The sequence below is a fragment of the Brachycentrus maculatus genome, unplaced genomic scaffold, assembly GCF_059751285.1.
Source record: "Brachycentrus maculatus isolate JH-2025_06_01 unplaced genomic scaffold, ASM5975128v1 h1tg000440l, whole genome shotgun sequence".
Classification (NCBI taxonomy): domain Eukaryota; kingdom Metazoa; phylum Arthropoda; class Insecta; order Trichoptera; family Brachycentridae; genus Brachycentrus; species Brachycentrus maculatus.
In genome coordinates, this window is record NW_028281188.1 from 940,072 (window position 1) to 953,971 (window position 13,900).

At 34.0% G+C, this 13,900-nt stretch overlaps 1 protein-coding gene across 1 annotated transcript in view; it reads left to right on the top strand.

Annotated features, from left to right (window-relative positions):
• The first annotated feature begins 3,293 nt into the window (after positions 1 to 3,293).
• RasGAP1 (Ras GTPase activating protein 1) overlaps positions 3,294 to 13,900 on the top strand; it is a 51,115-nt gene continuing 40,508 nt past the window's right edge. Inside the window, exon 1 of the mRNA XM_088271421.1 lies at positions 3,294 to 3,357. Coding sequence (XP_088127547.1) covers positions 3,303 to 3,357 — 55 coding nt within the window. The 5' untranslated portion in view covers positions 3,294 to 3,302. The remainder of the gene's footprint in view (positions 3,358 to 13,900) is intronic.

Genomic DNA, 13,900 nt, shown 5'->3' on the forward strand with positions numbered 1-13,900 from the left:
TGTGAGAAATTTTTCGATATAACTTCTATAGTCTGTTTTTTCTTTTTTATTCCCAGTATTCTTTATTACTCAGTATTCGTTAATTTTCACGAAATCCAGGTAACATTATGTCATTGATTATTTTCTTAAAACACCGTTTTCGCATTGAAAAAATTAGTTTTTCCTCGAAATAATTGAATGATCGTAAAAAAAAGAAATATTTAAAAGAAAAAATACATAAAAATATATTTAAATTTATATTTAAAAATATTTGATGTGAACAGAGATGTGACCTCTCCGGTGGTAGCGAATGAATTCTGCGTTTGCGAATATTCCTAAACGCAGGGGTATCCCCTTACTTATAAAACAATCAATTTTATAACCGATAAGAAAAATGACAAATAATTTGTGTTTTAGAATTTATGGCGCAATATCGATTAGAATTTCCGGTAGAATGCGAGTTAACCGGCAGAAGATGATTTATCGACGCCGTGAGAGATGTATACATATTGAAATCCGCGGTGAAATGGATGTAATGTCAACATTTTCATGTACGACAGGCCCCGAACCAGTGGTGTGTCATTCATCGTTCACTTTGTGTAATACCAAAGTAAACAAAAGTATGTATCTTCTTTCTCTCTTTAAAAATGTTATATTTGTACAAATCGCTCACTCCTTTAAACAACGTTATGACGTATATATATGTATAAACAAAAAAACTTTGTTTTTCAGGAGATCGTTTTTAAAGTTTATAAATATAATGAAATGTATTAAAAATAAATATCAAGCCACTTGTTGAACTTTTCACTGTGCAACAAAACATTTTAGGTAAAACTTGAATGTTTTTTCACAATTTGAAAAATATTTAGTGTATTTAAAAAAATAATTAAACAATACCTTTTCTTCAAAATGCAAAAACAACACTTTCTGTCCTGTAGCGGGTAAATATTAATTAAAAAAATATGCCGCTTTTGCTGGGATATAGTACATTTTCTGGGCATTCCGGAAAACATGCATGAAAATTGTCGATTTTCGATATATGACGTTGTTGAAAGGAGTGAGCGATATGTCAAATTGTAATAATTTTATTTTAATGACATGATGGAATGATTATTCCAAAACCAGTAGTCACGTATTAGTGTTTATTAAAGTGGTATTACACAAAGTAAACAATGGATGATAAGGAGTGTTTTATTACCATACTACAAAGTTATCAGTCCTTTTAATATACAAAATATTTTATTTTAATATTTAATGTATAAAACAAATACTATGTTATTATTTTGAATTGTTTGAAGAGACTTATAGCAGTAGATATTTTTTGAAATGTAATATTTGTTGTACGATGAAAAAGTGCCGACTACGCCACTGCACTGGGCCGAAGCAAGTCTAAATATCCGAAAATAAATGTTTCAAAGTGTGTAATAATAAAAACCGTTTCCTCTGCGCCGGCCCCATACACGCGCGCAGCATCCGCTCCGGCTCCTGCCTGCTATACGGCTACACGGCTACACGGCCACTGGGCTACAAGCGGCCGGCCCACGAGTAACAAGGTAACGACCATTGCCATATTCTTACGCGATGCACACTGCCAGGGGTATGCAAGCTTTTTTTCTTCTTCAAAATCGGTAAAAAAAAAAAAAATAATATATATATATATATATATATATATATATATATATATATATATATATATATATATATATATATATATATATATATATATATATATATATATATATATATATATATATATAATCATCTTCTTCTTCTAACCCTTGTCCGTACCCAACGGTGCGTAGGGTATTGCATTGTATTAATGTTGTGTTATCTTCATCGTTACTTACACGAAGGTAAAGCGATCACTCCTGCGCTTCAGGGACTAGTTTAGGGTAATATTAAAGATAAATTAGAGAGTAAAATCGCTAATCACAAAGAAAAAATATCATAATACAATAAATATCGTAATACAGAATAGGGCTATAAAATATCGTGTCAGGTTGTGGTCCCGTGGTTAGTGTCGCGGACTCTCGAGTCAGAGTATCTGGGTTCGAACCAACTAAACCAATCATTCTAAACTATTAAACTACTTAAAACTATTTAACTTTATGGAAGACAGCGGCAATTTTAAATACCTAAAAAAAAGAAAGATATTTGTGTTAGTCCAATTATATTTTCTCATTTGTTTCTTTTAAACATGCTTCTTACCTTATGTTTTTTGCACGTGTTTTCTTATTTGTTTTTTAGTCTTGTTAACCTTAATCCCATGTTCAAAAACGAAAATGTAATGGAAATTACTCATCGTGAATATTTTATATGTGACTTTTAAATTGTGATTGTATTATGTAAATTGTGATATATTATTAGAAATACGCATCAAATTGTGGTAGAGTGGGTTCGAACCGAGAAACTTTAACTTAAGAGTCCACGACACTAACCACGGGACCACAACCCGACACATTTGTTATTTGATTGGTTTATTTTATAACTTATTGTATTTAATTTATGGTTTGAAAACAAATCCCGGAATACCGCTAGAATTAGTTAAAACAAGAAAACTAATAAACATTCTAATTATTTTATTGTGATATTTTTGGATATTTTATGCAACGACATATTCAAGAATGAATCTGTGTACGAAATGGATGCTGAAAAGTTTCATTCGAATATGTATTTTTCATCAACCTATTCTGTTTATAGCAGATTAAATTGGTAAAGCCTTCTAAAATGATACATCGCTACATGTGACATATTTATCAACCTCTAGATTCCAGATTAATGTTTTTATAATACACTTCGACAAAAACCCAATAATATAATAGTGTAAACGTGACCTTACAGGGTATCCAGTGCCAAGCGTGTCAGAACGCACCGATTTTTTTGTCAAGTTTTCACACGCCATTGATAAGTAAAATCGCGCAATTTTCTTTAGTCAATGAAATCTTTGTAGGAATCCGATTCGACGGTATTTTTAGTTAGGTGCCACCGAGACCCCTTCACATCAGCTCAGGAAATGGCAGAGCGAGAAGGCGAAACCGGGCCGAGTATAGGCTAAAGACTATAAGCTTCGCGTAAAGTTCCGGATATGTGCATCAAAATATTTCTATCTTTGTCTCTCTTGTTGTATACGCGAAGATAAAAAGAGACATAGATGGAAGTATTCTTTCATCGTAAAAAACGGATATTTTCGATGGATGATAATTTGTATTGCGCCATCTCTCTCTTCCATGATGTGTGTAGAATTTGAGAACCGTGACATATTAGAGTGCGTATTGTGAGCTTGCTATCTGTATTACAAATAGACTATCAGTTATGGATTCAACATGGCCGGTGATGCCCGTGAAGTGCGAATTGAGGAGAGATTAAAAATTAAAATCGGTACGTGAACGTTCATTTGAGTGCTAATTTGTTTTCAACATAATCAAAAATAATCCTACCGATGTTGCGCGACGTGTGTTTGTTCAGTGCTGCGCGTTCTTTTTCCCGCTATCGAAAATTCTATACTCGTTCTAAAACAGGTGGTGCCGCAGAAGTTGACATAATACGAAAATTCGACGCTAAATATGAGTTTTTCTTATTGACGGACCTTCGACAACGTGTCTTCTTGTGGAAATTACACGAATTGTGCCTTCGAACGGCTGATTTTGGGCGAGGAGAGCTCTTTTCCGGAGCACCTAACCCCTTTTGTGTCCTAACATTTTTTGTTATGAATGAATGAAGTTGACTGTGCATGCGTACCTACTCCGACGATTCGTCGAGTTGTAAAATAGGCTTTGACTCATTCATCGTTCAATTAATGCCTATGTTTTACCATAATTTGCGTTATTAGACGGAGTTATTCACTATCCGTGGGATATTTTGTGTTTTTACGTGGGGTTTACGATATTTTGACATAAGCTGGTCCGACGACCTAACCTTACTGTCAATTCATTATTCCTTCGATTTTCATTCATATAATTGGTTGTTTGTTTTTTTTTGTTGAATCAGATGCTTTAATCGGTTCAGTCGGATAATAACATTTCGATATAATCGAATAGGTTAGCGATTCGTTCGGTGAAGGTTTAGCGTAATATGGATTTCTGTATTTTGCGGCGGCCATAATTTCTTCCTCGCGAGTTTGTATTTACGGACATCTTCCTGTTACTATTCATTTGGATCTTCTCGAAACTCACGCTAAATTGTTTCGATTTACCGTTTTTTATTTTTATAAAATTGCACAACCATTTTTAAATTTAATAAAATTCATCAAATTCATTTTGTTCTTAAAATTATTTTTGTGAGTTGGAAAGTGAGGACTGGGGGACTATTTATATAAAAAAACCTTTTTTATATATTTTTATGGACTTTTCCGTGAATTTTTCAAGTTTATGAATTGTTTGTAGAAACTTAATGGATGTATTTCTAAATGAGTTAATGCGTTTTCGCAAAAAGTGTCTCAAATCTGTGTTTTGGCATATCACCGACTGACCTCTATCCTTACTTCATGGGGTATAGATCACCGTCTTGGGTTGACTTATCGTTATCGTCCCGTGTTCCATTTTCTTGTATAAAAAAGTGGATTATAATTGATGAGACATAAGAGAAGGAGTACAGGATGAAGGACATATATATGTGAAACTTGCGCGACAAACATGTGGGGACTTGTATGGAGTTAGCTTTTGGAATATACTCGAGTGATATGTACACAAAAGTTCTCAGTTGCAATAGTCTAATTTTCAACTGAAAAAGTTTCTATAAAACTAATATCTATTGAAAGAGATATTTGCAAAAAAAAAAACTGTCAACTATATTGTGTAAGAAGTTTTGAAAGTTGTTTAAATTTAAATTTTCGTCTTAAGACGCATAAGAACACAACAAGTATAAAGCTTTATCCAAGTGACCGGGTTTTCATTGTTACCAACATTATCAGACTGGTGCGTTGTTAACGATGAATTTCAGTCACTGGTCAAATAAAATAAAGGTGGAAAAACCTTTATACTTAGTTGTTATTTTATTCTATGAAATGCAGTTCTACCAAGAAATGTCAGTACAAAACTTAAATTATTTTGTTTACATTATTAAAAGACATTTGTTATTTTGGAATGTTGCATTTGTTTTGGCTGTTTTGACCCATTTTTTGAATAATTCAAAATTTGCTCCATACGTAAAAATAATGCTTTTAAATACAGTGAAACCTCTATCTGTCGTTTTTAATGGCACCTATTGTGAAATAAACTATGAATGCGGGAAGAAGTCAATAAACAAGGAGATACGATCGAATAAAGATACCGTCCTCCCGATCTGCATAACCATTGGTAGTTTAAATTCTAATGAGAATACAAGCTTTAGATGTAAATAAATATATTTATTTAAAAAAAAATTACAAAGCTGAACAGAACCAAAAAATATTAAGTTTATTGCATTGTAAATAATCTGTGATCGACATTTGTTTTTTTTTTAATGAAATATTTCCGTAATTCAAAAGGATATTTTTGGCTTTGCATTCATATTTTTTTCGGCATCAGTGCGTAGTAGAAAGTTTTCAATCTTTCAGAGAGTGTGCATGCTTCTGAAAATGAAGTTACAGGCAGCGGCTTTCTTCATCAATATCGACCTCTTCCGCTGTATCCGTCAACCTTGCGTCGCATAAGCTTTCGATAGTTTCTATCTTACACGTTGGAACATTGTCGTTGAATGCAACAAAATTGAGAAGCATGTAAAAAACACATACAAAATATATCAAATATGCAGCGTAAATCAAACGATGAATGCGGTAAAATGGAGACAGAGGAACGATCGATGCGATATATTTTTGTATGGAATGAATTGGGGGTAGAAGAAATAAATGATACATCCGGGAAAACGATTATTCGAGGAACGATAGATAGAGGTTGCACTTTATTGTAATTTTCAATATAAATGTTGATTTTCACTGTCATTGTCAGTACCATAGAACGGGGCTACTTGAACTTTGATATGTTACTTGTGAGCCCAGTACAAAAAAAAATATTAAGATCTGTATTTGGTCTACAATAATGAACATATCAACATGATTCATTGTTTCCCTGACAGGTGACACTTATTGTCAAGATATGTTCATTATTGTAGACCAAATACAGATTTCATTTTTTTTGTTCTGGGCTCAAGTAACACATCAAAGTTCAAGTAGCCCTGTTCTACTGTAACAGAATACATTTTTTTCTGCTAAGTATGTATTATTATTTTAATATAGCATTATTATTTTTTCCTTTATAATTATCATAGTTTTTTACTGATTATTTAAAAATATCATTTTATTAATGAATTCATTGTCATAAATTGTAATGCTAAAAACAAATGCGGCCACCTCCAGCCACCAACTTTTAGATGATTTATATTTGTATGACTTCTTCTTCTTCTTAAAACCCTCATCCGCACCCCTATGGTACATCGAGAACCGTCCAAAAATATTATTTCAAACCCTGACCTATCCAGACAATACAAAATAAATAAGATCTTCACTGAAATTTCAATGTATTTAAAAAAAATATTTAACGGTTTTGGATTACTAAACTAACCATCACGGCGCTTCTCCTCAGGGGTAGGCAGAGAGAATAGAACACGAAACCAATCTGTCTTTGCAAACATTCTTCGTCTCTTCCACGTTCATGCATCTCCTCATAATTGTTTAAATCGTATTTGTTTATTTTAGAAAATTATGTAATAAAAATCATTGATTTTATTATTATTCAGATAATAATTTTTAGTTTAATTTATGGTGGAGATAGCCACCTTTGTTTTTGAACTGCGCAGTTATCAGTGAATGAGTATCATGTTATCTGGTATCATATGAAGCCTTATCTATTATCCAGGATATTGTATTTATTATGTCACAACACAGAAATCATTGTGTCTCCTTATCTGCACAAAGGACCTTATAAAGACTTAATTAAATGAATATCTTATCTTCTGCATTCTCACTGGTAAATAGGACTTGTAGTGGATTTGCATATGCATATGCCTACTTCACAATTTAAATTTTATCAATTTTGATCACAATTACATTTTTATTAACATTATTATTCATTATCTGGTAATCTATGATATAGTGCAAATATGTTTTTAAAAAAATCACTCTTCAAACACGCGGGAACTAATTTATTAGATTTATGTTTTGTACTTGGGAGTGTACATAACTGAAAATGCCAGCCTTTAAAAGGAACTTGGAGTGCGATTAGGACTCGCAGGGTCCGCATTTAACAGTATGAAGGCTGTCTGGAGATCGGATCTATACTCGGTGAAGACCAAATGCCGCCTATACACTGCCTGCATTGCTCCTGTTCTCTTAAATGGCTGTGAAACATGGCACCTTACAAGGGCCCAGAGCAGCCATGTACTTAGCTTGAAGAATAGGTGTCTGCGAAGAATTTTAGGCCTGCGGTGGTTTGACTTTGCGAGAAATGAAGTAATAACGCGTAGGAAGCAGCAAATTTTGGTTACAACTGTCGTTAAGAAAAGGCGATTCAGTTGGCTTGGCCATGTACTCCGCATGCCACCCGAGAACCGCCATCGAGCTTGCCTCTTTTACAAGGCATCAGGTTCTGACAATTTGTCGGCAGTTCTTGTCAGAACTTCGGGACGCGGACCTGAGTTAGGAGGATGCAAGGGACCTGGCTGCTGACAGAAGAGCCTGGAGACAGTTTTTGGACTCCATTTGCTCCACACAGGGAGCGGGTATGGCTTAATAATATACTGACATTTCTTGGTTTCTTTCTTGGACTACATACTTATTTGGTTTTTCCCCATATACTTTAGTGACCGAATTTCATCATTACTAACATCATAAGACTGGTGATGTCGGTAACGACAAAACCTGGTCACTGGTCAAATAAAATACATCTGGAAAAAACTATATAGTTGTTAGGTATTTTATTTTACAAGAACTTACTCTGACAAGTCAAATCATAGATGAATATCAGATTTTACTTGCTCTTCATCAAATTTCGTTCATTAAAAAATGAAATTTTATTAAACTGACCACAAATTGCAACGTATCTGGCGCATAAGATCTTCTTGATATCTATTTTAGAGATTGCAAGGTTCGCTATGGGGAAAATATGATTTTTGAACATGTAATGATGTCACACCTCATGGCGTCGTGATGTGTTATTACAACCAATGGCAGTTCTTTCCTCACTCTTGTACGCTTCATATGTCCAAACCATCTCAACACACACTTCTTAAGGCCCAATATTCGTTAAGTGGCAACTTTATTTTCTCTGAATGCAGGCAACATTTTACGTAATCGATTATTTTCTTAAAACAGCGTTTTTGCGTTAAAAAAATAAGTTTTTCTTCGAAATAATTATATGGTTTTGAAAAGAAAAATGTTATTGAAAGGAAATAAGTTTAAAAAAGTATATATAAATATTTTTTTACATATATTTAAAAAAAACAAAAAAATATCCGATATACATTTTTTTTAATCGGGCGCAAATAGACAATTTACCTCTCCGGTGGTCGGCCGGTGATTAAATTCTGCGTTTACGTTATATCCCTTTAATTTTCCTAAATTGTTTTTCAAAAATAGCTACTCACTTACTCGTTAAAGACGCGTTTGGAAATTGCATTGTATTTGTGTTGTCGCGTACGAGGCGTGTGTAGTATGGTCGGTGCTGTTATCTGTTCACACTAGAGTACTTGTAATGTTCCCCTGGTGACCTGATAAGTCAGGTTAAGGAACATCACTTCCTGTGTAGATATGGCCATTACGAGTCTTGTATCTCCTTGCGGCTTACACGATAACTCCGTCTATCCGACGTGAACACTGTTCCCCGAGTCTGCTCGCCCCAGTAATATAGGATACCTTCACTTTGTAATATTTGACGTGAACTCGTATAATCCACGCTTTGGTTCGCAAAACAAAATTCCCCTTAATACATTCCCAATCAAGATCAAAGCAATTGAAATTTCAGATTCATGCTCTTCCTGTTTATTATTTTTTTTCCTTTATTAACAGCCGTGGCCAATTTGTACATAATATATTAGATGTTGTATAAAATAATATGATGAAATAATTTGTTTTCTTTCATTAATTGATTCGGCAGTCACTTTGTGGTAAAATCTATCCATTTTTAATCAATGTTTTATTTAGTAAATACCACTATTTCTTAAAATCTACTGTGACACGTGTTTCGATGCATTCCGCATCATTTTCGATGCATACCGTTGATACGGTGTTTGAAAATGATGCGGAATGCATCGAAACACGTGCCACAGTGGATTTTAAGAAATAGTGGTATTTACTAAGTAAAACATTGATTTAAAAAAATATATGTTTTCTCTTTTTAAGTACCGTAGAACGGGGCTACTTGAACATTGAGGTGTTACTTGAGCCCAGTACAATTTTTTTAAATCTGTTTTTTGTCACAATAATAAACGTATCAACATGATTCATTGTTTCCCTGACGGGTGACACTTATTGTCAGGATACTTCGATTGATACCACGATGTAAATATTTTTTTAATTCAAGTAGCCCCGTTCTACGGTATATTAAACAAAGATGAACATATGAACAAGGAATTATGCAGTAGCCTGAAATATTGTAATTATTCTTGTTTAATAGTTAGGAACTGACATATTCCAGATATCGAAATCATTGCCGAGGGTTTGCATTCAGTGTATAGTAGTATTGAATCCAGACACTGTCCAGCTGTTTCTACAATAAAATATTTGACGATTTCTCGTATTTTTTGAGGCATAAATATTGATCATTTGCAATAACAAGGGACAGTCTAAAATTTTGTACAAGTTAATCAGATCAAATAGTTTTGTGAACAATTACCTAAATTTGCTTTGCTCCGCAGTTCACAGTTATTCAGATTAGATTTATTGTTGTAATGTAAATGAATGTCTCGTTGCAACAACAGCTTAGTGACCCATTCACAAAAAAATCACGTATTGTAATATTATTGAATGAACAAGAAAAGAGTTGATAATACGACTAGTTTAGCATTTCGGGGGCTTCACTCCGTCAGGCCGGGTCAAGTCAACAACACAATGGTTTCATTTGAATATGTCACCTTGAGATTTGCTATTTTTTTTTTGTATTATACATACACTAATGTCAAATTCGAAAATGTCCGCCTCCGTAGTGTAATGGCCAGCACGCTCGGGTACCGTACTGGAGATCCCGGGTTCGATTACCAGGGAGGGTCAAATAAATATAAGTGATTTTCTCACTCTAATATTTATTCAATATTACCCTGGACTGGTACCTGAAGCAGAGGGCTGATCACCTTTCGTTCGTGTGTAATGATCAAAATAGCACTGCGTTTATATGATGCAGTGCCCTATGCACCATTGGGGTGCGGATAAGGGTTTGAATGAATGAATGAATGTCAAATACTTGAAAGTGGTCAGGTTAGGAGTTGAATTGATCGTGGATATGTATGAACTTGGAACAGGCCAAAAATGTGTGCAAAGACAGAGTGGTGTGGCGTTCTATTCTCTCTGCCTACCCCTGCGGAGAAGTGGCGTGATGGTTAGTTAGTTAGTTAGTCATGCCTATTTTATAACATTCAAAAATTTAATAGGATCTGTTTCATAATTTAAAATTATCTTCTTCGTCTTATTCCTCATTACTGAGGGTTGTGACCCTTGTGGAAACAATGACTCTTCTCCAGTTATCCCTTGACTGCGCTGCTTGTAGCGCTCTAACCACCTTGAATCCATCGGTCCATCGTGTGGGGATCTTCCTCTCCCTCGCTTCCCCTCCAGGCTACCAATCACAACCAGTCGCTCCAGGCTATCCTCGTTGCTATGCGCAGCGTGTCTAATGAACTGAAGAATCCGTAATTTAAAATAAGGCAGTTTTATTTTTCTATGATTTGTTTTTTTTTTAAATGCGGTTTGTTGCGCTTTCCCAATCGTTATGAGCAAAGACTTCCGAGAATTTCCGCATGGCAGCTGTTAAAACAGTCAATATCTTCAATATGTTTCTTTACAAATTATAATATTTTGATAGTACGCTTGCAGAAATGCTTTCCCATATCAATAAGTATGTGAAGTATGGAGAATACAAATCTATATACCTTTTCACACAATTCTCTGTGTATCTTGATGATTTATTTCCATAATAAGTAGTTTTTATATTTGACACTGATATATATCTTTGTGTTTTCCCTTATGGGGCTTATACTGTTTCGACACGTGACACGTGTTTCGATACATTTTGCATCATTTTCAAACACCATACTACGTTGTTTGAAAATGATGTGGAATGCATCGAAACACGTGTCGCAATAGATTTTAAGAAATAATGGTATTTACTAAGTACAACTTAAATAAAAAATGGATTTATTTTACCACAAAGTGACTGCCGAATTAGTTAATGAAATAATTATTTAGGATAATTTATATGGCGCTATTTTCGTAAAATATTACCTCAAGGGCTATCAATACCGCATCATGACAATGCAGTGCCCTATGCACTACTCGAGTGCGGAAAAGGATCAGAAGAAGAAGAATGTAAAATGTTATGAATAAGTTCTCAGAGGAGAGATTTATAATGTTATTGATAAGGAATGGTGACAAAATTGTATTTTTATCATGGTATCTAAACACCAAGCCAATGGTTTCCAATATTTTGGCATTTCATTATTTGCCAACGTAATTATTACTGCTTTTTTTAAATAATTAAATAAATAACCGACCACTGCTTAATTTTTATAATCGACCAAGTATAATTTTTTGGTACGTTCTACACTTCTCTATTAGTTGTGATTAGTTTTAACACATTTTGGACGGATGATTATGACCAAATGTACGGTAAAGTATGTGTACATATAGTCAAGACCTTAACAAGAGATTGCTACATAATAGTCATATAAAAACATTAAATATGTAATTCCTTCTTTTCTGACTTTGAAATGAGGCCAGCGCAGAAGGTAAAAATACCCTTCCCGTCCTTAAGTATAAGCCGACCAAACGGGTAGAAATACCTTTCCCGTCCATAGTGTGTTAATATTATAATCAAACCCTTTGTACAATACCACTTTAGTGTTTATTTATGTAGACATCATAGTTTTTGTAATATTCTCAAAAATATATATAAAACTAATATTCTATATATTTAAAACTAATCACATGTTAATACATGTGATTAGTTTTTCGAACATAGTGTATGTTTTTACAGTTATCATATGAATTGGTCAACTGCTCCATAGCCCATACTCCAACTATCCAAAACTGTATTTTATTAGATTTAAAAATAAAATTGAAATTCCCACAGTTTGGTAGCCGTGTATAGTGTGTTGTTATCAATGCACACATTCACGCGACGGAAATGTGGTATGAATGAATTGTATCTGTAACACAGGTGTGAGTGTACCTCCGTATTGCCTCACACATGAATGAACACATACCAGACATTAAACATCATGCATAATATTTGCCCTCCTATACAGTGCGACATATTCTGCCAAACTCGGTAAATACAACTTTGAATATATGTATTATATGGAAGTGAAGTGTGTAGCTTTTAAAAGAAGGATGAAAGTAGACTGAATGCAGTCGAAATGCCATCTCTCAGTGCGGCAAAACCATGTATGATAGATGTTCCAATGGCGATATAAGGAACAAATGCTGAGATAAGCATTTTTTTTTTATTTATGAATTTTACAGAATAGTAACATCAAGTCATAAACAAGTATCACAAAATAAACTCTTGTACTATTCCAATTACAAAATTTACATTTGTAAATTTGTGAAAATACCTGGAAGAGTGACGGGAAGGAGGAAAAAGGGAATGATCAGAGTTCAAGTCAAAGACAAATGGTATGAAGCTATCGAAATGCTATTATCGATAAAATTAAGAAAGCTGTGTTGAGATGGTTTGGGGAAGTGAATCGAATGAGTGAAGAAATAATGGCACAATATATTTATGAGGCGAATTTGTTGGAAATAGGAGCGCAGGAAGACAGAGGAATGCTTCCCATGATCGAGTGTTTCAAATACTTGAAAGTGATCGGCTCAGAAGTCTAAATTGACGTGTATGTATTAGAAGACAATGGAAGAAGCGAACGTTTGTAAGGATAGAGTAGTGTGGCGTTCTATTCTCTCTGCCTATCCCTGCTGCATGTGAAGCGGCATGTTGCTTAGTAAGTTTAGTTGGTCTATGATTATGATGCACCCGATGCAAATTTGCACAGTCTTCCGCTGTTACGTTTGGCAGAAAGCTAGATGGATCCCGTTAAAATGCAAGTTTAAGTTTTTGTATTTTGTGTGTATATTGTTTTTAAATCGTCAAAAAAAAAAAAAAGATATTTATTGACGTAGTAGCCAAGTGGCATTGTAACCGAATTGATAATCTAAGGTGCTTATTTTCATCTTATCTGCACCCAATGGTGGATTCCTATCGCATAATACAGCTTCAATCGTAAATTTCTTAAATTTCCTCAAGGCAAGATGATCATTCTTGTCTTATAGATGCCAGTCTAGGGTTTCATATTTTTAAATCTATTCTCCAAATTTTCTATTAATGTTTAAAGTGCAATAAAACCTTGATATGATGGACTAATTGTGAGGGAGTGGGTGTCAGTTAAAGCTGAAAGTCTATTATATAAAAATAGGTTTAAAATAAATGAAAATACTTTTTTTTTAAAATATGAACACTGTATTTAGATACAAATAAACAGTACAAAACACAAAAAAAAATTATATTGATTGTCTTGGGACACTCTTCGTGAAGTGACGTTGCTGTTTGATATCGACTCGCTTGCTTTCGGCAATCCCGCTTGGATAGAGGAATCAGTTTATATTTGCACTTTTTAAGTTTTGAGACATAATTTGCGATTATTATGGCCGCTCTAAATTGTTTACATGCGGACATACTTGAATTTAAGCATGTATAATATTAACACACTATGGATGGGAAAGGTATTTCTACCCGTTCGGTCGATT